Below are 27,523 nucleotides of genomic sequence, written 5' to 3' on the forward strand. Positions count from 1 at the left end.
GCATTTTTCAAGATATATTGCGAGAAAAAAATTCTACTAAAATTGATCACTTTGGGTGGAAAAAATCGTGAAAAATCATTTTTTTGCATTTTGCAAGATCGTTTATTTTATTAAAAATTATAATACAAATTTTGCCAGCAAGGTACGTTTGAAAAAATTTTCCACGAGAACGTCGTGGCAAAAACTATGCTCCCCGAAGCTAGGCTCATTTTTTCAAAAATGACCACCAGTTGAGTTGAATATTTTTGTAGCTTTTTTTCTCGGGGAATAGAACCATCTTAGGGCAGATCCAAAAATCATAATGTAAAATCATATTTTTGGTGACCTATTTTTCAACCTCGTTAATTGGGCAGATGGTACCCTCTTTCCTCAATATTATGCCAGATGACAATGTTGAAATTTCTTCTCTCAAACCGATACAAACAACCTACTCATATTTTTCCAATCAATTTTTTCGATTTTCAAAAATATTTCCACCTTCTTATGTCAGTCTCTGGAACACTATAGCCTGCCATATTATCGTCTACATATTATACATATAGGTGCGAGGTACATTGCTTGCGTTTTTATGATGTTGTTGTTGTTGTTGTTGTGTGCGGATTTAACAATAAAATGGTACGATTTTAGATTACGTCTCAGCAGCGTCCGCATCAGCTGCGGCGGCGGCTGTAAGTACCGGTACCGGTGCTACGAGTGCTCAAAATAGCAACACGGCCAGCTCGGGCTCGTGTTCGGGCACCGGTTCGTTGAAATTGAAGGTACCAACGTGGACCCAGGCCCAACTCAAGGAAGCCATACAGGCTGTGGTCACGCAGCAAATGCGTTTCACCCAGGCATCGACGTATTTCGGTATCCCCAAAGGTACCCTGTACGATAACATATTAGGTAAAACGAAACGCATGCAGGCCTTAGAGGAGGCAGCCCTCAGCCAAGAAGAAGAAACCGCCGTTTTGGAATTCTGCTGCCAGATTTCAGAGTCACCTTACAATCGTCGTACTCGTAAATCTCTCAACGAGGTGTTGACCTTTGTGCAAAACCTCAGACAGAGGAAAGATCCGGCTTTTGAATTCAAAGGCTTGTCGGGATTCCGATGGTGGTGGGCGTTTTGCAAGAAGCACAGCATCGTATCGTTGCATTATTCGGGCACTACGCCGAATAATAAAGGTCAGGATTACGACGATCAACCTTACGATTTCTCTACCGGACGTGATTCGAATCCTAAGACTGTTCCAGAAAAAGGTGCCTCTGGTAACGGGGCATACAGCCCTTTGCATTTACAACAGTATTTAAAATTATCCGTCGAATCGTCGTTAACCTCGTTTAACACCGGTAACGCTGTAAGTGCTGGGGGAAGTACCGGTGGAGGTAGCCATAGCTCTGGTAATTTCCAGATCATGCAGGAAATTCACGCCAAAACGTCTCCGATTTGCCATTAATTTCCCCATATCCTCGGATTCGATTGCCCGACCGCCGACTGTTGCGTCTTTTTTGCTCATTTTGTCCTCCTCATCTCCCTTTTCTTCTCCCTAGTCTGTTGGCCTCTCAGTCGGCGGCGACTAACACGTGTGCCATATTTATAGGCCATTTCAATATATTATTATTTTGTAGTGTATAATTTATTAAGTATAATGTCTCTCTTTCGCTTGTTGTGTCATGATATCGAAACGTATATAAGTCTGTCTCTTATTGTTACTTATTCGTACCGTATTCATTTTTTTTGATCATTATTATTAAGCTCATTTTTTTTCTCATTCGTATGTTTCGTGTTTCTTACTTCGTTTTCTGTATTTTTTTTTTGTCATTTTTTAAAATTAATTTTAGATTTATTCGAGTCTTCCTTAAGTGCCTGTTGTTAACGCGTGTATCGTTAGTATTTTTTTTTTTACTTTGGTACTCGACGGTACATATTTTATAAGTGATTTGTGAGATGATCGAGGAGACTCTGATGAATTGTCAGAGCTTGACGGAAATGATGAGTGTAAGAGAGGTGACTGAAAATTTGACTCGATGTCAGTATTGTTTTTGTTTTATACCTACTCTTGTGACTTGTGATCCTATATACGAAGTAGATTAAGTTTTTGTTTTATTGAGCAGGTCTTTGTTGTATTTTTTGTTGAAATTTAAGAAGATAAGTTAAGGTAGAGGAGGATTTTATTGGTATTTACGGTATCCTGTGTGAGGATTTTGTCAGAGTTGTGAGAGGATGAAGGGGGATGAGAGGTGAACGATGAATCAAATAATGTAGCTTGAAACGGTCTTCAAATGTCTCTTTTTTGAAAAAAAATCGTTTAAATGAAGTCATTTTGATTCTACATTTTTTATCTTTCTATTTTGTTTTTTTTTTTTTTTTTTTTTACTTAAGCTCAATTTTTTTGCAGGAATTGATACTTAATGGAAGAATTTTTTTGTTTATTTTTTTTTTTAATTTATCGATGTTTTTAAGAATAGGTATTATTTTTATGCAGCATTTTTATTTATTTTCTTACCTTTCGAATCCGATTATGATTCTTTTAGCATGCATTTTTTTTTGCCAATTTTTTTAGTATTTTGTAAATTTTTGTTTTTTTTTCTCGAAAAGATGATTTTATTATTTTTATTTTTTATTTTATTTTTTTAAAAACAGAGTTACTTTTGAAAAACAAGGTACGAATTGTGATTAAGGGCATAGCAGTGACTTTGAAAATATAAAAAAACAACCCCCCCTCCCCCTTCCTTTGGATTATTTGAATTTCACACCAGTTCAACTAAGAAATTCTACCCTCTAAGTTTATTTCGGATTTTAAAATGTATTATCAATGGTTCGTCGAAATCCATCGAAGGTTATTCTGCTGGAAAATCAATCCAGAAATGGTAATCTGGAATTTTGAAAATTGAGAGGTTCGTCCTCTTTCTGCAATACGTTATTATCGTTTCAAGGATCGACTCGTGAACGAGATACTTGACCTGTAAGTAAAGTTCTCTTGAAGTAGTTTACAGCTCTGAGTGAATTTATTTAATGGAAGTGGCGAAATGAAGAATAGAGTTGTGTTTTAGAAATTATTATGATCGTGTTTCGAAATTGATGGGAACGGGTCGGGGGAGGGGAGGAGGGAAGAGTACGAAAAATAAGACAGAACTTGAGATAGGCACCTATTTTTTTATCACGATTTTTTTGTAAGAGAAAGGGAGATTATTTGGTAAATGATGTGATTTTTCGTGCAATTATTTCTGGTGGGAAAGAGGTGAAGAGAAGGGAAGGGAAGGGGTGGTTTCTGGCTATGAAACTCTGAAAAATTGTTTTTTAAAGCATCATTTTGCTTTCTCCGTTTGATAAGTAGAATAATTATTCATTTGTCTACTCGTATTTTCAAAAGCAATCAAAAATCAAAAAAATAATCAATAAACTGAAAAATAGAGCAAAACTTGTTTGAAAATCCGTTTTAACAATTTTCAAAGGCAGTGAAAAGTTACTGAAAAATTGTCATCAGCTTAGATACATTCTGAAAAAATCTCTCCCCCTCCCCAAAAAAATAGCCACGAATGAACAATTATTAAATAATTGAATGAAGAAGGAAAGAGGTTGATTCCAAAATTTCCGAAAATTGAGCCCTTCTTTTTTTTGATTTTTTTTTTTTTTACTTTGAAAAACTAAAGAAATTGGAAAATTTGACAAACCTATTCAAAAATGAGGAACGATTGAATTAAATTTTGGTCGATTTTTGTGAAATGTGCATCGAATGGATAAAAAAAGAGTAGGTACCTAAAAAATGAGCGATGATTCAAAAATTTCAAAATATAAAGCAGATTTTCTTTTTGAAAAATTTTCTTTGCTCAAAAAAATTTTACAAATTGAAAAAGTGAGAAAAACTGTTTCAAAATTGACTAAAATCAATTTTGGGTAATTTTTATGGCGTGATTGGTGAAGGAAAGGGCTAAAAAGTAATTTTGTAATCCTGAAATTGAAAAAAATTGAGCACAATCAGAATTGTCAAATTTTATGTCCTTATTCTAAATTGTTTCGTGGGATGTTGGAAATCAATAATATAGGCTGATCCAACACATTTCAACCCCCTTCTCCCCTCAAGATATGACCCTTTGTTCTACTCATTAAATTTTTATGGTTTTATTTTACCCAACTTTTTTTGATTTTTTTTTTTTTAATTATTAGAAAAAATGAAAATTGATATCACTAATTGCCTAATAAAGTCGACAAAAAATCAAGTTTTGAAAATTCTAATCTGCTTATGACGGAGGATGAAGAAGTGACAAGTAACTCGTGAAGGTGGGAATTCGAAAAATTGTTCGTATTAATAATTTACTTACTTTCATTTTTCGATTTTATTATTGCATTTTCATTTTTTTTATTCATTTTTTCTTTTCTTTTTTTTTGAAATTTCTCATTTTGGTTCGATTAAATCGAAAAAAATTTATCAAGTTGACAAAAAGCTGCCTATAAATTGACAAAAATTCAGTATTGGTCAATTTTTCATTTGCTGAGAGGTTGATAAGGAGAGTGGGGAGGGGTAACAAGTGATTTGCAGGACACCAAGGTTTGAAAAAATTGAGCTAAAATTTATTCCATATTTTTTCTACTCATTTATTTGTTTTTTTTCTATTTTTTTTTTTTTTTTTTACAAAATTTCTTTTTTTTTGCTCGAAAAGATTTTTTGAAGAAATATCGGAAAAGTGGGTAAAAAGTGTCCAAAAATCAACGAAAATTAAATTTTGCTTTGTTTTCATTGAGAGAAGAGAACAGGTTCTGAAGAGGAGGAGGATGAGGGGAATGTAATAATTTTTGACACCAAAATTTGGAAAAATTGACCATAAAATTAAGAAGTCCACGTTTTTTGATTCGATGTCTAAATCTGCTTTTGTTTTCATTTGAACATACTTATTTCTGTATTTTAAAGAGGATCCAAAATTGTTGGGCTGAGAAAGCCAAAAAAAAAATTGAATTTTCTTCGATTCTCATCCTGCAGTTGGAGGAATGAAGGGGAGGAAAATTTTTAGTCTCGTAGCTCGAAATTTCGAATTTTAAAAAAAACTGCTTTTTTGATGAGGGTGTTGAATTTTTAATTCTATCACTTTTCAGATTCAACTATAGAAATTATTTTATAATTCGCCTTGAAAAGCGATGTAATAACTTTGAAAGCAAATGTCAAACTGGCCAGAAATGGACAAAAATTAGTTTTTAACTTTTCTATGGTTGGGGGGGTGGGTGAGGGGAGGGGAGGGGTAGTAAGGAGTAAAAAGCAATTCTCACGACGAACAAAGTAAAAAAGAAAATTTTAAAAATATCAAGATCTCGTTTTTAGATTATTGCTTTTTTGAAATTTTTTCCCCCTCATTCGCGTTCAATTTTGAGAAATTATCTCTCATTATTTCCTCCTCCCCCTCCTCTTTCTCGAATGGAAAAAATCTAATAAAACCTGTCAACAGTTCGAAAAAATGAAATTCTTCTAAATCTCACTCTCGTCGTATCAAAAAAATATTTTTTTTAACAAGAATTTGAACTATTTTGAAAAAATTGTTTACCTTTGAGCAGATTTTTTTTCCAATTCGAATTTTTTTGATTCTCGTTGATTTTTTTGCTGAGGTAGAAGGGGGGTCAAGCCGAGCCATTTTCGAAATTTTTGTCAAAATGGTGGGGAAATGCTGCAATGTTTTAAAAAATTTTTGGGGTGAAGGGGGTGGAAGGGGATTAAATGAAAAAATCCAGGAAGGAAAAGTACATTTTGGAATGTGTTTTGGCTACAATATTTTGTATCGATTCATTTTGAATAGAATTTTTCAAGACTTCCTGGGATTTGCAGGAAGAGTGAGCAGTGAAATGTGAGTGGGTAAAAAATTTTCCCTTTCAAATTTAAAAAAAAAAAATTAAAAAAATTCCCTTATTTTTTAAACCACACAAAATGAATTAAAAATTGTAAAAAAATTGAAACTCGAAAAAGTTTATTTTTACAGTAAATTTTCATCAAATCACTAGGTACTCTTCTGTTCTAGTTTACTTCGGTTTTTTTCGAACACGAGAAAAAACTGACTTTTTTGTATAAGTCGAAATGAGGAGAAAGAAAAGAAAATTCTCACTTCCCAATTTTACTCGTAGGTAGATAAATATTTCACATCGTTGATTTTTCGATCCTTTCCCATTCACACTAAATAAAAAAAATTATTACATCACGTTGAGTAAATCTGCTCTGACGAACGATGCCCATATCAAAAAAATCAGCTACACTCAGCATAATAATAGTTACATTTTGGTCGATTAATTTTAATTTCTCGATTCGTATAAGGAAAAATACACTTCGAGCAGTTGTAGGTACGTTATACTTCAGAAAAAATTAATTGAATAAGCTAGTTTAATTAGCAAGACATATACATGTATTTCGATAACGACGACGAGTAAAAAGAACGTAGCGGATGAAAAAAGGAGCATCATTATAATACCTATTACCTAGCTATGTACATAAGGTATGCGAGAGTGAGAGGGACATTTACGTATCTAGACGAAGGAAGTAGAATGTACCTAAGAGATCGAATACACACTACTCAAATATGTACACATATAAGTACATCTAAATTCAGATAAAAAAATATATATATTCGATAATACATACGAGTTACTCGTATACCAGTACCTACATTCAATGAGAGAGAGAGAGAGAAAAAATTGATATTTGACCTTTTCGCTGACGAGTTGAAATATTGTATGAAAAAATGCACGAATAGGATACGTTCTTATCGTCTGCTGTACAGATACCAGTAAAACCCTCTTCGCCTTATCTTTTTTCCCTCTGCACATTGTCATCGCAGATTAAAATCATTCGTGATTTTTTTTTTTACCTGCAGACCAGACCTGAGTATGCAATTCATGCAATGTATTTTTTTACTCTAAGTATTGCAATTCGACGAATAAAATGGTAAAAAATTGTATCGTGGACGGTTTTTCGGTGCTGGTCGAACTCTCGAGTCTCGACGATTCGAATCGTACTCGTATAGAGGGGTATATGACGCATTTACCAAATACGTTTATACCTATACTAAATATTTGTGTATTTGCGTTTCGATATATAGTATACTTAATTATCGCTCTCTTTATGCAATATAATATGAATACGAGCTTCGAGTTTGTGAGTTAGTTACTGTAACTCTTGCTGTGTCATAGATTTTGAAAAATCCTATCTCTTTATGATCGTTTATGGGTCTATTTGTCCGCCAGCAAGTGTGTAACTTACTGTGTTTGTATTGTAATATTATTATAACGAGAGTATTTTTCCCAAGCTTGCTATATTATACGTACAACATATCTCCCTATACGTGTGTTTTTTAATGTGATTACGAGACGTGCTATTACGTTTTTATTTATTTATTATTATTTTTATTTTTTTAAATTTTTTTTCAGTGTATATATTTGTCCTTTTTTTAACATTGCCAACGTACTCGTACGATACAGTAAAACGTCTGTATGTTTTAATACATATAAGTATTGACGTTGATAATTTTTATACTCTTTTTTTTTCACTCTCCTTCGTCGTCGTTATTTATTTATCTCGTATAATCGCGAATGTATTTGTATTTTCGTGGATAACGAAATTTTCGGTTATCGTAGATACGAATTTTACGTAGCATATTACCGAGGATTGCGTAAATTCGACTCAGAGATACATATTTTTTTATTGCAATAATTTTCTAATACATTTTATTATGTATTTGCGTATACCTAATACGTCGTCGTACTAGATGAGGTGATAAAATATTACGGATAAGATGTTTTTACCAACCTGTGAGTTATTTTAATCGAGATTTTTAATCCAGGGTTTCAGGGGGTGATAAAATTTTACTTAATGAACTCGATCCTCGATGAGTCTAAGATGTAGACTGGTCAAACCCATCAACTCTATAGTGTTATATAAAAATTAATTGAATCGAATCGAATCGAATCGATGAAATGTGTATTTAGGTGAATGGTAGAGATACTCTGAAGTGTATTATTGAATCTGCTATTTGATCGTTTGATTGTTGCTGTTGTTGTTGATGATTAGTACGATGATGATGGTGATGATGATGATGGATTTCACGTACCATATACATACATAGAGGTATCGAGTATATTATTGTTGCGTTTTATTGCGAGGTTTTTTTTTTAGGGAGAGACGATGAGAGGTGTCTTAATAATAATAATAATAATATTCCTTATAATACTGAAACCCATTCCCCATCCAAACCAACTCGACTTCGATTCACTTGGTGCAAATCGTTACTCATATAATACAATACGTACCTAGGTACCTCTACTTACCTATACACGGAGGTGAATTTGTATTTAGAACAAAAAGAATTAAAAATATGGACGTAATAATTACCATATTTACAAACCAGTTTTTATTATTTCTATGTTTCGATATGTTTATTACCTAAACGTATTATTATATTTTTTCTTATTATACTATATTCCACTTCGTATTCTCTCCCTCCTTCTTTGACTCGTGTGGCTGTTGTTATTTATTTCGTCTTTCTCTGTCTGACTTTTTTTTTTTACTTACAGTAATTACCTAAGTTGAGTTTTTATAAATGATGACGGTTTATTTTTTTTTTTCTTTAATTTTTTTGTTGTGTTGAATTATATTTTCGACGTGTGGTTTTTTTATGTACCTGGGTAATGTGTGTGTAGTGTAGTGTAGTTGTGGTATTTTTTTGGCTTGACTTGGTTCGACTGTGTAATTGTAATTGATAGAGTAGTTGTGGATAAATGTAGAATTATTATTGGTGCTGTTGTAGATGAAGTATAGCAGCTTCGGATCGAGTATGATTTTTCTCAAGGTGTAGTGTTTTGAAATTAAGAGAATCGGGGAGGGGAAAGAGGGGGAGGGGGTAAATTAATTAACGCGAGATTGTTTTTGATTCGTTGAATTAGGATGTTGTAGGTACCTAAACCTATGAGGTTTGAATTTTTTTTTCAGAGTTTGGTTTTTCATGGTTTGAAAATTGTGTGATAGAAATGAATTTTTTTTTCTGTTTCAATGACCTATAAATTGAGAGTATGTATGTCTAGTTCTCTTCAGGGTATTCGAGAAATATTGCGAAACCGGTTCCGATGCTTTAAAAGTTTAAAATGTGTATTGATTTTAATAAGTTGAGTTGATGCAGTTCGAAATAATGGATTTTTTTCGAAACCAGTTCGCTGAATTTGAATCTAACTTTGAGAAAGTTTAAGGAAAATTAATACTTACCTATCTGAAAAAAATTGATAAAAAGCTCCTTTAAAAAAAAAAAAAAAAAAAAAAAAAATAGCATCAAGATCCCAACTTCTGTCCTTATTTTCCAACCAGGAGGGCTCATATTGGAGATGGATGAGGAGGGGGTAGTTTAATAAAAAAGATGAGTTGGAGTCAAAATTTGATTTTCATTTGATTATTTTTAGTAGTCAAAAAAAGAGATGTGATTTGATCAGGCTGATGCAATTTTTAGAGACCCAATCTGAATCTTGAGGATAAACTCACGAGAATGTAGATTTTTTTGTATTCAGTGTTATTTCTCAACTGATTTTGTCGAAAATTAGAGCACAATCTCTGAGAAATTTTGAATAAAAAAATTATAGAAAATCATCAACATCCAATCATTTTATGTCTGATGAAATTTTTCTAGCTTGAGGAACAGCAGGAGAAAAAAATATGCCATGAAAAAATTATTAAAATCGAATTTTTTGGTAACCCTCAATACCCTCATGCCTCTGTTTTGTTGCTACAAGCAGGGAAAATGTTGTGAAATGAAAATTGAAAAATCACTCTTTTTAAAATTATTTTTTGAAAATATTTTAATTTTGAAAAACATTGAAAATTTGCAAACGGATTTTCAAAACCTACAAATCTGTTTGAATTTTGATACAAATTTCTCTTGGGGGGGGGGGGGGGAAGGAGTCGTGACGACCAATTCTGTTCGTAAAATTCAAATGAAAAAAATATGCCATGAAAAAATTAAAATCGAATTTTTTGGTAACCCTCATGCCTCTGTTTTGTTGCTACAAGCAGGGAAAATGTTGTGAAATGAAAATTGAAAAATCACTCTTTTTAAAATTATTTTTTGAAAATATTTTAATTTTGAAAAAATTTAAAAATTTGCAAACGGATTTTCAAAACCTACAAATCTGTTTGAATTCTGATACAAATTTCTCTTTGGGGGGGGGAGTCGTGACGACCAATTCTGTTCGTAAAATTCAAATGGAAAACCCACGATGCATTAAAATTTTCAATTTTGAAATAATTTTCGTTTTTCGAGAAAGCCTAATTTTAAAAAAATCGGAAGTAGGGCTCGAAGTTTGTTTTCAATGGTAGAAAAAAAAACAAAAAATCACGAAATTAAAAATATATCCATTTTTAGCACATTTTACAATTTTTTTTTAGCAATTTCCGTAGAAAAAAAATTATAAATACGTTTGGACTTTGATTTTGAAACATTGAACTGGCTACAAAAATCAAAGGTGGACGTCTGATGTATTTTTCCGATGGGGGGGGGGGTGAAGAGAAAAACGAGATAACGTTCCTTTTCCATCCCACGTTGAACAAAGTAGGTGAAAAAAAAAATGAAAATTCCAGTTTTGGTTCACGAGAGGACGATCTTGACCTTGATTGTGCCCTCCTCTTCCTATCCCAAATATCATACTTTGGAAAATTGAGAGGCAATAATTGAACACTCTTTTGGCGGGAAATTTCCCTTTGGCTGTCAAAACTTTTTTATATAAATGTATTCCAAGATGCTAATTTCGATTGTGATCTCAATTTTCCACTCAAACCCAAAATGTGGTCTGGAGTGTAAAAAAGAGGTGAAGCTAAAACTCAAATTTGTAAGCGTTTCAATTGAGTATAAGAATCTAGGTCGATATTTTAGGACTCTGATTTCGATTCTTATTTTTATTTTGCCTCCAGCTTCAAAATAGGCTCTGAAGGACGTGTTTTGAAAATGATTCAAAATTTGATGAAATTTTGACATTTATGCTAGGTTGGGTATTCCTGGACGCTAATTTCAATTCTGATCTCCAATTTTTTTCTCTAGCTAAAAATTGTCTCTTCGGGGTCCTGAGGGGGGAATGGGGAATCAAATTCGAGAACCCTTTGAAATGGAATTCCTGGACGTCGATTTCGATTCTGATTTTTATTCGATTGTCTGGACTAAAACCAGTCTGTAAAGAAGCAAATGGGAGGGGGAGGGGATGAAAAAATTGAAAATTTAGAAAAATTTTGATTATGTTGAAAATCTGAATTTCGAAATTCTTGCGAATGGATTCCAAAAAATGATACATTTTTCATCAATAGTTTTCCCTGAAAATTTCCCCCTGATACTTTTGGAAAATAGTTGCGATATTTTCCAGTCATTTTTATGATCTTTATTGTTGAAGAAAAAATGATCAAGATGGTTCAAAATTTTCTTTGAAGATGGGTCTTAATTTTTTCTTGGCTGAAAAAATTTTTTTTTGGATTGAATTCGAGTTTTTTTTCGTAAGCACAACGGAGCTTTTGTTTTGACATTTTTAATAAAAAAAAAATATATATATAATAAGTAGGTATCTTTGTATTTTTTGTTGATGAAAAAAAAAAGGAAACGAGGTTTTTAAATTCTTTTTTGCCCTTTACAAATTTTTTGTATCCCTGTTTTTGGTATTTTGAATAATTTTCATTGCACTTGAAATATGTAGCATTTTTAAATGCTTGACACCATTTAGTTTTTTTTTCTATTTTTCTGGAATTTTCAGTTCTAATTATCCCAATTTCTTTGCTCGTTCAATGTCTTAGATTTTGACCAAATTCAAAGGTTAAGAGTTCATCTTGAGCTGACATGGTACCATAAAAAATTTTAGTCTACTTGAAGAAAATGAATGAAGCTTTGGGTCACCAAAATGGAATAATTCATGAAAAAAAAGACAGTTTTTTAGCAATTTTACCCGTTAGACCTTCATACAGAACACGTTCCTTCCTCCTAGTGCCAAGAGATTCAAATTCGGGACCCTTTTTGGGGTTGGAAAACGAGTATTTGAACGTTGATGATCCAAAATCGCAAAAATCAAAGTTTTTTGAACTGAAAACAAAACAAGAAAATTAGTTCTTAAACTCAAAATTCGATTCGTCGTTTCCAGATTCGAATTTAACCAGTTCAATAACCTTGATCTAGACCCCTTGGACGATCATTTTACTCGAATCATCGAATTCAAGTTTCTCACAAACATTTTTCAAATTATTAAAAATCCGGGGGGGGGGGGAATGACAGTATGGAAATTTTCATTAAAATTATCGTTCAAGGCGTTTAGATCGAGGTTATTTGCTTTGTACAAATCTGGAAACGATTGATAAAATTTCTGAGTTCGAGAACAAATTTTTTCTTTTTTTTTTTCAATCTGAAAAACTTCCATTTTTGCCAACTCGAATCTGCCTCTTTGCAACTCTTGTTTTTCACCTCAAAGTGCAGGTCAACGATTTAGACCTTTTTGCATCAGGAAAAGAAGAAGGGGCACGTCATTTCCTGCTTGAAGTTGTATGCTTTTTGATTCACTTCAATAAGTTATTTTTTATGGCTCGCAAATTCCATAATTGTTTGTTTTCATTTTTCTGATCTGGCATTTGATTTTGGAAAAGCTTCGATTTATCGTAATTTTAATGCATATTCGTAGTTTTTGAGAAATTTCCTCCCCTCACCTACCCCAATTTTCCTTGTTTACCCCCCCCCCCCCTCATCCCTTATTAACCTCCGATACGATAATGTTCTCACTCATCGAGTGATTTTTCATCCATAATTTTTTTTCCAGCTGAAATTTTTCATTAGTTTCATTTGCATCAATTTTCAAAAAATAATACGTCTTTTATCCATTTTTCAGGAATTTTGAGATTTTTTTCCTACCAAAAAACTGCACTCTCTCCTTGTAACCCCTTCAAGTATCACCCTTTGCCAAGAAACCCAAACAAAATTGCCCACAAATCTCTCGAATACTCCGTCACCATCATTCCCTTCTGACTCTAGCCAAGAATGTACAACAATTAACATTCCAAGCCGGTGAAAAAGCCTCCTCAATTCCCAGACACATTTTCTTACGCATATATAAATCAGGCATCCACAATTCCGCATCACCCTCTCTAAAACTCGTCAAAGACGCGACTCCAAGCATCTCAAGGAATAAACCACCCTCATCGTTGAAAATTAACCTAAGTAATTCCAATTCGTATATACGTGCTTGTCGTCAATTCGCGACTATATACGCACGAGAAATTCAGGGGTAAAAAATTTTTACAGCATTTTGCGGCGACGAGCACGTCGAGCTTATACCTACAGCATATGTGTGAGCAGTGTGAGCACGATGAGCACGAGAGAGCTCGCAACAATCTAATTAAAATATATCAAAAATGTGTCCGCATCGTTAAAATATGTTTTTACGTGGCTTTACGTATGTGGATAATACGTAGGTATGGTGCTCGGTTGCACACATAAAATTTCAACGAATTAAATCTATTATACAAATAGTCGAAAGCCTCCTCTGTCCTCTGTCCTCTGGGTTCTGGGGCTGTACATGTGTTTTACGTAGGTAGCCTTCGTATGTATTTAATTGATGAACGTTTGAACATACGTTATAGCAATAGTGATATTGTTCGATATCGGATATTTTTTTATTTTTTTTTTGTTTTTAGCAATAAGCAAATATCGCATGCACGGTTTGGTGATAAACGTGGAATTTATTGTGATCGCGATACCTGGTTTTATAGAGTAATTTAGAGAATATAATTATTAAATCCATCTCTCTTTTATGTGTCTGTACACAACCTACGGTACACCTGTGTGTAATATGCACGTCTCTCTATGTACACTATATACATAGGTAGATCTCTCACATACACACATATTGTATATTGTTGAGTACCATATACATACACACTATGCATCATCATCATCATCATAATCACCATCATGGTCGCCATATTGCTGGCCCTTTTTTTTTCGTGTACTTTAATGAATATTGTGATGAATTCCCCCGCTGACATAATTTTTTTTCCTCGTGTTACTTTTTCTTATCGGTTTATAAATTTTTTTTTACGTAAGGTGTACCTACAAACACGTAATGTACGAAATACACATTTATTATTATGTATGTACGTACGTAGGTAAAATCGTACATACGTACGTGAACATGAACGTGAAAAAAAAATAAACTCGATAGTTGAAATAATATTTATTAAATATCCACACACACACACACTCGTCGTTGATGGGTTTATCTCGTCGTACGTACGTAAAACTCGAGACCGTATAATATTACCGAACCGAATGAAATAAAAAACGATAAAATAAATTAATTTCGATCTTCGGAAACGATTATAGTATTATATTTTCCCCCTCCTCTGTACTCTTTTCCTACATTTGTACGTTTTCGATGAGATAAAATGCTGCGGTGATGAGACGATGAATGCGAACAGGAACGCGAACGTGTGGTTATATTTCGTAGAAATATATATCGTATCCGCATCTCGTGAGTCGTGTGAGGTGCCCAACATGGTCTGCATGTTTGGTGCTGAAATGGAATCAGGATCGTATTTTGAAGAGAGGTGAAAATTTTCAAATTCGAGGGGTTGATTTTTGAGTTCTAAATGGGGTTGAGACTGAGAGGGTGAATGGAGAATGAGGAATTGAAATTGCTTTTAAAAAAAATATGTACCTAGATTGTAATGTTGATGGATCTGATTATTTATTCGAGTTATTTTTAATTTAAAAAACAAAATTCATTAAATTCGTAAGTTTAAAATTTGACCTTTTTCTTGTCTCTCAGGTGAATCTCGATTTTATCGTCTGGATGTACGATTTCGATTACAAAGTAATCATTTAAAATAACAAAATGTCTGTCTATATAGTTACTCGTATTTTTCAACGTGAAATTTTACGACTCCGCAGCATCATTTATTCAGACTTATAAAATCCTCCCTTTCGGCTGGCCCTGTTCTCGAAGTTTTTTTATACTTACCCTGAATCGGCTGCACTTTTTCTTTTTTTTACTTACTGACCTAGTTGGGAAATTTTTCGAAAAAAAATTGCTACTTCGAGCTGTCAAAATACATTTATGTATATTCTTGGAAAATGTAATTTCGAAAATTCTACTCGTACTCGGAAAATTACATCCATTATTTTCATGTCTGTCGTGGTAATATGTACTAGATAACTTAAGCAACCTTGAATAGAATTTTATTGATTTTTACTCACTCGTCCTGTTTTCTAAATTTAAAGTTCCAAGGGATGTCTCTGTTATTTTTTTGTCAATTTTTTCTCGAGCTGTTTATTCTTGACGGTTTTATTTTCTTTTTATTGGTCGAACTGATGTTGGTTTGGAGACGGAATAAGAAAGTAAAAGTTGAGATGGTCGTTGGAAAAATTCATGTTGCATGGTCTACTGCTCAATCTCCAAATGGGAGAAGTACGATGGAGGGGGGGGGGTGAAAATGAAAAAAATGGTCGAAAATTAGACGAATAAAATTTCATCGAACTTTCTAGAATTCAATCCCAATAAAAATTGACCCTAAAATTGACAGAGTTAAGGAGAACAATTTTGGTGAGAAAATTTCAAAATTTTTGCTCAGAACTTGGAAGTCGATGAGAGAGCTGATGGGAGGGATAGGAGGAGAGATGGGGGAGTGTTGGAAATTATATAAAGTTGTCAAACATCAGAATACAGTTTTCCAAGCTCGATTGATTTTTTTTTTTTTGATTTTTTATGCTGAAAGTGTACAAAGAACGACTTCGAAAATCTAGAAAATTTGTGCAACATTTTGTTGAAAAAATTTGAGAAAATTCATTGCTGAGGGACTTCAAGTAGTTTATGGTGCATTGTTTGAAACTCAAAGGGAGTGAGGGATGAAAATGAGGAGAGAAGAGAGGGAAAGTAGCCAAAAAATATTGAAAATCAACCCAGTATTTTTTTGAAAATGAATCTGTTTTTTTTTTTTATTCAAGAAAATTTTAATCTCAAAATTGGTGAGGTGTGAAATTTTGTCTAAAAAATTTCAAAATTTTCGCCTTTGTGTTGAGAATAGTAGGAGGGGGGGGGGGTATGGAAGTAAAAACTTATAATATTGAATGAAGAAAACAAAGGTTAATTAGGAATTTTTTTCAACATTTTTCCTGAAACTTGACAAAAAAATGGGTTTAAAAATCTTCAAGTTGGTGTAAAATTTCATTTGAAAAATTTCAAAGTTTTTGCTAGGGTACTTTGAGTTGTTTGGGTTGCATTTTTTGATCTTTAAGTGAAAAAAAGAGATAAAATGAGGGCGGAGGGGGATATGAAAATAGTCAAAAATACCGAAAATTGAACAAAATTGTTCTCCAATTTTTTCTTCTTTCTTTTTAAAAATTTTTATGATGATTCGTGAGAAAAAAAAATTGGAAATTGGTGTAAATTTTTTTTAGAAAAAATGGCAAAATATTCGCCAAGACAGGGATGAGAATGGTGGTAATGGAAGAGGGATAAAAATACCAAGAAATGTTTAAAATATTTCTAAAACAATTTTCTTGTCAAAATTTTTTTGAAAATGGCTTCGAAAATCTTTCCATTAATGTAAAATTTTCTTGTCAAAATTGCAAAATCTTTGCTTGGAGACTTTTGAGTAGTCTCTGTTGTATTTTGAGTCCATCAGAATATTTTTCGTTGAATTTAAAATTGTCTATAGAAATCTCAATACGTATAAAATTTTGTTGAAAAATTTCCAATTGGGATGTCATTTTTTGCTGAAACTTGATGAAAATCGTGAAATTTAGCTTCAAAAGTTTCAAATACAGAACGAAAAATTCTCTTGGATTGATCAAAAATATTGATAATTTTTTTAAAAATTGTCTTCGAAAATCTTCAACTTGGGATAACATTTCTTGAACATTTTTTCAATTTGGGGGGGGGGGTGAGAAATGAAAATGAGAAGGAAGAGGAAGGTGAAAATGTTGATGAATTGATAATTTTTTTCAAAATTGTCTCTGAAAAATCTTCAAATTGGGATAAAATTTGTTGAAAATTATTCAATGGGGTGAGGGGGATGAGAAGGAAGAGAGAGGAAGGTGAAAATGGTGAGAAATTGATCATTTTTTTCAAAGTGGTCTCTGAAAAATCTTCAAATTGGGATAAAATTTGTTGAAAATTATTCAATGAGGGAGTGGGGGGGTGAAAAATGAAGATGTGAAGGAAGAAAAAAGTAAAAATGGTGAGAAATTGATAATTTAAAAAAAATTGTCTCTGAAAAATCTTCAAATTGTGATAAAATTTGTTGAAAATTATTCAATGGGGGGGGGGGGTGAGAAATGAAGATGGGAAGGGAGAGGAATGTAAAACTGTTGCGAAAACAGTTCTTTGCAAAAAACATTTTAAATCATGGGTATGTTTCTTGCTCCATGTCAAGGACAAAGTGCAATTTTTTCGAAATTTTCAAAAGTTCAACAGAATATTACGCAGATCAACGTTATTTTTTTCTCAAAGGTCTTTCAAGTCGAAAAAAAATTCAGACAAAATTTGCCCTGAAATAATATCAAAATTTCATATTAATTTTGTCCACGTTTTCAAAAGTCTGACATAATGGCAATAGGTACCTAATTCATGATGATTTAGAAAAAAAAATGTCTTTGAAAACCTCAAAATTCCAAAAAATATTGAAAATTGAAAAAAAGTACTCTGAAGTTGATTAGAATTTTTTTCCAAATTTTTTCGTTTAAATCCGATAAAGAATGCCTTCAAAAGTCTTAAAATTGGTGCAAATTTCTGCTTAAAATTCATGTCAAAGAATTTCAAATATTTCAAGTTTCCCAATTTTTCAATTAGATGAAACATTGGAGTGATGAAGATGAGGAGGGAGAAGGAGTGGCAATATGGCAATGAAATCAAAAATTAAACAAATTAATTTTTTCATTTTTTTTTTTTTTTTTTTTGGTCGAACAAATGGTAATTTTATAGATTGATTGAAAATTCAAAAAAAAAAAAAACGTTGCTCAAGCTCTATAAAGATTGGTAACATTTTGTTGAAAAGTTTTCTAAACTTTAAAACGTGACAGGGCAAGCGGTGGGGAAAATGAAGTGGTGAGGGGGGTTGTGAAAATGTGAAAAAATATCGATTTATTTTATTATTGTTTTTTATCAAACTAATAGTATTCTGAAGGTCAATTGAGAATTTGAAAAAATCAAATCTTGACAAAAATTGGATAAATCTTGCGAAAAATGTCTTGAAATTTGAAAGTCATGGGGAAGGGGAGAGGGGTAAAAATGGAAACGGTGAAACTGAAGCACTGAAATTGAAATTTCAGGATTTCAAACAAAATTCATCTTTCAGGTCAATGACACCAACGAGACGAATAATAATTCCCAACCTAAATTTCTTACTTTTCCAAGACTTAATTCGTAACAAAACCGTGAGCTACAAATTCCATTCGAAAAATTTCTCCTAAAATTCTCGCCTTATTGAGCACAATTCCACTTCGATCCAAGTTTCCATTCTGCGACAGAAAATTTCAAATTTGAATTATTATAACCCGATTAAGTAGATACCTCGCTCGTCGAGACCTTCATCTCTTCTTGAACTTATATTCAAGTATTTTCTCGTACATTCGTCTGCGAAAAATTCTCGTAATTTTATTCGTTCACTTAAGCTGCTGAGTTTCGTTCGAGGTTCTGTTCGTCTTCGTTTATATAGAGGCCTACATCGAATTACACTTAAATTCACCTTGAACCCGTTTAAGCGTAGGTAATTTTTTCGCTCCCCATACGAATGCTAAAAATTTTCTACCAGTAATTCGCGTAGGTACCTAGTAAAATTTTGTCAAGAGAGAGACGAAAATTTCTATCTCTCCGAATGAATTTTTTTTTCCAACGAATATGGTACGAGTAAAGTTTTTGAACGAGCTCGATGGTGCGTATAAGTTATAAGAACTCCTCTCTCTCTCTCTGGTCGTCTCTGTTCCAAGTATACCCACCATATTCTTACGGTTACGAAACTCAAAGACAATTTTTTTTCCACCTTATGACGATGTATCGTAAAAAAACTAAACTAAACTAGGCTACAACATCCTGCTGTTATATTTAATATTTTTTGTAATAATTTTCACTTGCATGGGTTTCACGTTCGATACGTTTGAAAATTGCTCGAGAAGATGAGAGTATAAAAAAAACTCGGGGACAAAATTCGCTTTTATAAAAATTTTCGCAATTTGTTTGAAATTACTTATCTGGAATGAGAATATTGAAATATTTTTTTTTTACGGTGGAACGAAAGAACAAAAAAAAAGAGTAATAAAAAAAAATTTCAATTAATTTTCAATAATGAAAAATTGGCAATAGGAGAGAAGAGAGGTGAGATGTAATCGATGGTGAAATTTCATTATCAGAATGATCGTGGTACTGATAATGAGGAATGATGGAGCAGGGATTAGCAAAGGGGACTTGAAATTTTTTAAGTGGTACAAAAAAAAAATATATGTGCTATAAAAATATACAAACTTTTCGTATATGGAAATTTTGCCACACCAAACTCGACAAATTTATCGTTTTAGAGAGAATATCCCAAATGACGTAATCCACTTCAAAGCTTTCAAGCCGCTAAGCAAGAAGCAAAGAGAGCTTTCAGTCATAGGCCTGATGAATGAGTCATCATTTCTCGTGTGGTTATGACTATGAGACAGACTGAGAGGAAGGAAGAAGAAGGAGGGCAATACGAATCCCCCTGCTTCGCGGTTCGTTTCCTCGAAAGCGTAAAATTGGTTTTTATCGTTTCGTCGTCGTCGTATACCTATAGTTGTGTGTGGAAAAGAAAGAGTTAGGGCAAGAGAAGGAGAGGGAGAGGGAAACGAAATACCTGGCGATCGAATAAAATGCGATAAGTTTGAAAAAAAAGAAATAAAATAATAATAACTCCGCCATATTACAACATGTCCTTGCAACATAGCGTTATTAAATAAAATTATTACTGTTATTATAATATTATTGTTATTAAAATTTTGTTGTTTCTCATCGTGTGCAGGTAATAAATGAATATCTAAGTAAACAAGTTACGTAGTTTCGTCGATTAAACGAAAAAAAAAGCCAGGACTAGAGATTGGATGTGCTCTCGGAGGTCGATCTAGTATAGAGATTTGGTGGATGTGGGTGGATTTTTTTGAAAGGTGCATTGGGGAATGTTTTTAAAAATTTCAAGGTGATTTATTTTTAAACCCTGTGGGGGGGGGTGGAAAGAGAGGCGTTGAAATTTGAAAAACTTGACCAGCAAAAATTTCAAAAATTGGTAAAATGGGATTTTGAGGGCAAATCATCTGGATCTTTTCCAATTTTGGATACTTAGTGGAAGCTTTTGAAAAATCCAATCCAATTTTTTGAGAATTTTCTATAAAGAGGGGCGAGAAGAGGAGAACCAAGAGAAGAAAAATGGCCCTAAGTAAACAAAAATCGTTGGATTTTGATACCGAGTGGGGAGGGGAGCATTTTCTAAAGTTTCAAATCGATTAAAATCATGAGCAGAAGATCGACTCAAACGGTGTTGGGGTCAGAGGAGGAGGTAGCTTGGGTTCCCAAAATGAAGAAATTTAATTTTTGTTCCTTCGATGTAATATTTTTTTTGAGAGAGGGGGGGAGATTGTCAATTTTTTGAAATTTTTCAAGAAAATAAGAAACAGAGAAAAAATGAGTCAAATAAGTAGGTACGAACGAAAATCGTTGGATTTCAAGATCAGTAGAGGGGAAGAGGGGAAAGGTATGGTAGTTCATATTTATTATTTATTGTGAAATTACCCCCCCCCCTTCACGTACTCTTACCACCTAAAAGTGATAATTTTAATGGAGAAACATTTTTCTGAAAAAAAACGGTTTGGGGAGCTCTTCAAAGTTGAAAAAACTCAAAGAAAATGTATCTAGATATTTATTGAAAAAATTATGCAAAAAATTTCTCAATTCATGCGTCAGAATTCTTCTGCATAACCCAATTTCCAAAATGAAATTCTCCCTGACACTCGAGTAATTTTTAGACTTCCTGTATAGAGCCCTAAAAAAAAAAAAATGAAAAATTCAAGAAAAATAAAAGAGAAGTCGGTGGACATTTTTATAAAAATGTTGAATTTCTTTGTCAGATTTCTTCTAAATAACCCCAGTTTTTTCAAGAAAAAATCATCCTTGACCCTTCAAGTAATTTTTGGTCTCTTTAAAAAGTTACCCTGAGTGGAAAAAAATTCAAAAATAAAATAAGAATTTTCCAAAAAAAAATCAAAATAAAAAAAAATTAAATTAAAAAAATGAAAATTGAAAAAAATGAAAATTAAAGTTCAAATTTGGAAAAAATGTAGGTTTTTTCTGAATATTTTTTTTTTGCTTTTTTAGAGGCCTTTAGCATCATTATTTTCTGAACCTGACAAGGGAAAATCTAAACATTATTTTCTTCTGAAATCTAACAATTTTAGGCGATGGGAGCATGAAAAAGAAAAAAACTTCAAAACAAGGTTCATCTGGAAGGGGGGGGGGGTAATTTTTAAATTCCATCAAGTGTAGAAATTATGCATGTGATGGGGGGGGGGGAGTTGCTTAATTTTCTAAATCAGACAACAAAAATTTTCACGAGTAAAAAGTGATGATTTTTTTTAATTGGGGAGAGGGGGGAAGAGGAGGAGAAAATATCATGAGAAAAATTGAAAAAATTGTTATAATGGGAACGTGAGAAGAATTCAAACAAAGTTAGTATGGAAAATTTCCAACAAATTTCCCATCACGAATCATTGAACTCGAAACCAAAAGGGGTGAGCGGGGAGGAAATTTTTGGAATTTTTATGCAGAATTCGAAGTGAAAGTCGAAGCGAGAAGAGGCAGCCAAAAGTTGACAGAATTTCATTTCAGTTCGTGAGAAGTGATCACCATTTTTTTGTATGGTGAATTGGGGGGGGGGGGGTGTCGTAAAAACTGTTCGTGAAAATGAGAATAACGTGAGAAAAATGAAAATAATATTGATTGAAAAAAATCTAAATTTTTCTGAAAAATTTTTGCATTTTTGTTTCCGAAATTTGGAAGAAAAAAATTATTTTATGGGTTTCCAAAATTTTCTATGAGTCTTTGTTGGAAAATTCCTTTGAAATTTTCATACAACTCGAGAAGTCTAAAAATTATAAGAATTTTGTTGATTGTGAAAGGAGAAGGAGAAGGGGCAGGGGAGGGAAGATTAATTATGAATCAAATTGTAAATTTGCCAAATTAATTGACAAAATTATAATGTACACAAATTTTCAATGAATTTGAAATTTTTTACTTGCCTACATTTCTTTTTTTTTGTTTTTCTTAAATTTTTGTGGTTTTTTGGGCGAGGGGGGGGTTGAGGAAGTAAGAGAGAGAAGGGGTGATACAGTAAATTAAAAAGTAATAAAATATAAATTATGAACTTGACTTGAACTGCCAGATTTTTTTATATTCAAAAAGAGAGGAGAGGAGATTTTTCCAAATTAAAGACTTTTTTTTGAATTGTGAATTTTGACAAGTTTTTTTTTTGTTTTTTGTGAATTTTCTGCTTCAAAAAGTTTAATGAGGAGAGTTATTAGCATTTTAAGGGGGAAAATCGAGTTTGAGGATGCAGGAGTGATTTTAATTCCATTGGAGTAGGAACAAAGAGCTTCTGTCAAAATTTGGAATTTTTTAGTTACGAGTGATCGTGATCACAATCACCAAATTTTTATGGTATTTGATTTGAAAAAAAAAATTAACACAGACAAGCACAAAACATCATTTTTGACTAATATCAACTAAAAATTATTTTCCTACTTTACCCCTCCCCCCCCACTTTACCCTTTCACCATCACAGAACATTTTTTCAAGTTATGATTTTTGTAAAAACTGTTTTCTGTGGTTCTGATTAAAAAATTTTCAATTTTTTTGCGAATTTAACAAATTAAAGGTCGAATAAAATAAATGAGTCATGAGTGAAAACTGTAAGTTTTAGAGAATGTAATGTTGGTGAGGGAGGGGTGGGGAGTGGAGGATGGGGGAGGGGAGGGGATGTGCATATTTTTGAAATTTCAAACGTTTATTTAAGATGACTCGAACCAACATTTCAAAAAAAAAACAATTGTCAGAATTTTTTCTTTCGAACAATTTTTTTTGAAATAATTTCAATTTCCAAACTCTCGAGTAATTTTTTGTATAAATTGGCATTTTTGATCATTTCCTTACTATCTCCCTACACCATAAATATCACCATATATCACTATAATTTCTACTCCGCGATCTATTCAACCGGTTTCTCGACCATACTGATGACATTGTAGACACATTAGAAAGATTCGTCGTGTACTAATCCGAACGCACCCATCGAACCAATCCGAGCGCAATTTCAGTCTATAGTCGCGTCGTCATCGTCATCGTGAGTATGGCTCGTACAACACAATTACGTACGGCCATAATTTCGTACGGTCTTTTAAATTACATATTTTATAATTTTCATCTAAATTTAAATATAGAATTTTTTTTTCAACGTTAACACTTAGTATAAATAAAAAATTCCATTATGCTGACTAGGATTTTAAAGAATATAATTTAAAGTAAAAAAAAAAACCGAAAAAAATGAACGAGCGAGATAGAGACCAACCAAACCCAGCAAACAGAGACTATATAATATAGAAAGAGAGAAAGAAAAAACAATGGTTCGAATATTTTTTAATTTTAAAGCCGGTCGGTATTTCTCTGTTACCTCTTCTTTCGTCGCCTCATGCTCAGCTACAACTACTACGATCCTGCGAGTATGGAAAATGCTGGCTGCTTAGTACACGGTGGTCGTTAAATGACTGCTCGACTCGTCGGTAATAAATATTGAACTCGTGTGTTGGTTTTTTTCCCCCAAACCCTTTCATCCCTCCGAATGAAATTTATTCTCGAAATTGCGCGACGTGAAAGCGAAATGATGAGATCGGAGGGGGAGGGGGGTAGATGGGAATTTTTTTTTTATAAAACACCAGGGACGATTGATCGTCATCGTCGTCATCGTTGTCGTAGTTGTTGCAGCAATGGATTAAATTCGACGATTGTTTTAATCAATATTGGAATACATGAGAGGAGGTAAGAAGGGGGGTAGGTTTAGAATATGGAATATTTCGACGTCTCCCCCCTCTCCTCCTTTGCTCTTCTAAACATAATGTATTATCCAGCCGTTCGGTATTCGTGAATTTTATTTGGTCTGGCGCCAAATTGATGAGTCAAATTGCAAATCGATGTGCTCTGCTTACACATATCGTACTCGTACTCGTACTATAGAGACAGCAAGCAGTTGGAAGTTCGTATGTGTAATTGAAAAGTAACAGCGAGGGGGGGGGAAGGGTGAAGGGCATTAGAAAATTTTCACACACGCTAGACTTCGACTACGACGACTACGAATAAGTAGAAAAAAAAGAAAGAGAGAAGAAAAAGTGTCAAGGGGAAATGACTCGAAAGGAAGTGTCACTTATACAAAAGAAAAAAAAAGAGTGAGTGAGAGAGAGAGAGAGAAAAAAAATTGAAAAAAAATATATTAATAAAACATTAGTTCAGCTTTGTTTTAATATCGAAGTTTTTAATTTATTGTTGCGCAAGAAGAATAACATTAACATAAAAAACGACTGACAATTAACACAATTGATTGTTTTGTGGTGTGTGCCCCCCCTCTCGCTCTCTATTTCAGTGTTCTCCTTGCTTGGGCACGTTGCTGTATGGTAACGGGCCGGGCGCTGCCTGCCTCTCTCTCTCACTGTCTCTCTCTCTATCGCTCGAGCTCTATTGCCCTCTATCTATCGTACTCGCTCGCTCTTCTGTCTCATCGCGTCGATAATAATATTCGACGTTGTTAAATATGTTGTATTAATTAATATTTAAACATATTCCATTAGAAAAAACGCTAATGAAATGTTTTAACAACGACCTCTATCCATGACATTATAATGTATATGTTAATGTCTTCGTTGTCTTATTTATTCCATTCCAATAATTCTTTAGTGTAATGTATTTAATTACAAGTTTTTCCCGGCTCGGCTATATACGTTATTTTATATGGTAAATACGTACGGCGAAAAAACGCAGCTTATTAAATGACTGATAATTTTTTTTCTCTCTTTTTTTTTCGTTAGTGCTTTGCGATCGAGCTCTGTACTGTATGAGTATGAGCTGGCAGGATTTGTACTTAGGGGCCTTCATTCTGTTGTTTTGTTTTTTTTTTTTTTTAAATAAAACCTGGTACGAGTTTTTAAATGATTGTGTTTTTTTTATCGTCATCAAGCGGAGTGATTTGGTCGGGTTGGGAGAATTTTTGTAGGAAGTTTTCTTTTAAAATAAATTATTGTTCGCAAGACGACCTTGACAAGGATGTGATTTATTTGCTGAGTTTTGTGTTTAGGAGGTGAAAGAAAGTGAAAGGTGGGCAGAGGAGGCTGTTGTATAGGAAAGATTAGTGAAGTATCGTGATCTGAAAATGAGTTTTCGAGGTAATTTAGAGGGATTTCTTTCACCTCCTCCCCCACCCCAAAAAATTGGTGGTGTTTGATCATTCTTAATCGTATTATTTTCAGAAAAAAATTTAATTTAAATTTTCCAAAAAAATCGCAGTTTTTGCTCTCAAGATCTTGAAAATGAAACTAATGAGTTGGAAGAAGATTACTCGACCCATCTTGAAAGGTGTCTCACCCCCTCCCTGCCTCTTCCTTCCTCTCTGAGCTCCCAAAATGAAAATATAGTGATCCTCTGGCAGTTTTTGAGAAGAAAATGGTTGATTCCCTTCACCCAACGAATGTTACCCTCGTTTTTTTATCTAATTATATTTTTTGAAACCTGATTTGCAATTTTGAACACTGAAAAACTATTTTTTTAGTAATCAATTTTGAAAAATTCACTGCAGTAAGTCCTTGAGCAATTTTTCGAGAATGTTGGCTTTTAAAAAATTTCAATTGTATTTGATAGGTCTTCGAAACTCATCATTTCAGAAGTTCATTTTGGTGCCTGGAGATGAGGGTGGGAGGGGAAGAGGTAGAAATTCCGATTTTTCCAAAGTATTACTGAAAATTAAAAGGCATTTACCTAATTGCGTGGAAAGATGAGATGGGAGAGGAGGGGGAGAAATTCAGATTTTTTCAGGGTATTTCTGGGGATCAAAATGTATTTAATTCGGTGTAATGATGAGAGGGAAGGGGAGGAGGAAATTCAAATTTGACCAATATGGTCGATTCTTTTCTTCGTTGAAGATCTCAATTCTACTTTTCCAATCCTACTTAATTTTTTTCGGTAAGGTAGTGAATTGCTTCAAGTTTTTTTCAAGGAGGAGGAGGAGGAGGAGGAGGAGGAGGAGGAGGAGGAGGAGGAGGGGGGGTAAATTGATAATATTTAAAATTGGAGGTCATTTTTTTCTCATCAAAAGTTGTTGTTTGTGAGGATGGTGAGTGAATTCCTCATTCAGCTGCTGTATTTTCCATTTTTATTCTCGAATTCCTGTTCCTCCCCTTTCTTCAGCACTTTTTCTCCTTCAAAATTTCTATTTTTTTTGCCCAAGCACCCAATTGGAAATAGGGGGGGGGGGAGAAGAGGGAGAAACAGAAACAGTAAAATTTATAAGAATGAAAATCACAGTCAAAAAAATGAGGTCCAATGTGATTTTAATATTTGTTTCCATTTTACTCTTCAAATTCTAGGTAGGTATTAATTTTTTTCGACAAATAATCAACTCAGGAGGGGGAGGGGGAGGGGAAATTGACCTATGATTTTGTGCCACTTACTATTTTTTTTTTCGTTTTCTTTTTTAAAATTTGTAATTAATGAAAATGTCGACGTAATTCAAGATAAAATTAGACTTTGGGAAGGGAGAGGGGACAAAAAATTGTTAAATTTGCCAGAATGGTAATTCACTGTGTGATCAAAAATTGCTCATCTAAAAGAAAAAAAAATTCGAAAAAAAAATAAATTTGAAAATAATTTTATTGCTTGGTAAAATCGAATTTTCAATACCTAATTATGTAGAATGAACCTCATTGATGTATTAAAATTTGTATTTCTTGTGAAACCTAAAAAAAATTACTTAAAATTTCTGTTTTTATTTTATTTGTTCACTTTTTTTTATTTTTTTGGAGTATTTTTCAATCTTAATGAAATGAATTTGGTAAGTTTTCAAAAATGATTTTTCTTAAATTTCTGAAGAAATATTTTTTCAATTGTTGCCCCCCCCTTTCCTCCTCCCCCTCCAATCATTACATTTTTTTTTTGGTAGGTATAATTTCATGAAATGACCTGAAAGTACTTTCTAGAGAAATTTTTCTGAGATTTTCGTTTTTTTTTCTCAAATGATTAGGAATTTTTTCGTTTTTATTAATGGTTTTTTTTTTCATTTTAAATTAATAATGTTTCTAATTTGCTTCCCCCCTCCCCCCTCCCTCCATTTTTGTCGACTTTTTCAGTGGACTTGTGAACATTTTTCTCTCCTTTATTTTTGGTCATTTGTTTCAAATTATGGGGTTTCTGTTTTATTTGGATTTCGAATTGAGAAAATCAGAATCACGTGAGTTTTTTAAAATTTGCAATTTT

At 33.0% G+C, this 27,523-nt stretch overlaps 1 protein-coding gene across 4 annotated transcripts in view; it reads left to right on the forward strand.

Moving 5' to 3' along the window:
• The window catches only part of LOC135844076 (protein bric-a-brac 1-like), a 282,447-nt gene that overhangs the window by 236,858 nt on the left and 18,066 nt on the right, over positions 1 to 27,523 (forward strand). Inside the window, exon 6 of one of the 4 annotated variants that reach the window (XM_065362177.1) lies at positions 628 to 7,222. The exons of the other annotated variants lie outside the window; for them this stretch is intronic. Coding sequence (XP_065218249.1) covers positions 628 to 1,436 — 809 coding nt within the window. The 3' untranslated portion in view covers positions 1,437 to 7,222. Of the gene's footprint in view, positions 1 to 627; positions 7,223 to 27,523 lie in introns of those variants that run through there. 4 annotated transcript variants of the gene reach the window in all.

The sequence above is a fragment of the Planococcus citri genome, chromosome 4, assembly GCF_950023065.1.
Source record: "Planococcus citri chromosome 4, ihPlaCitr1.1, whole genome shotgun sequence".
Taxonomy (NCBI): Eukaryota; Metazoa; Arthropoda; class Insecta; order Hemiptera; family Pseudococcidae; genus Planococcus; species Planococcus citri.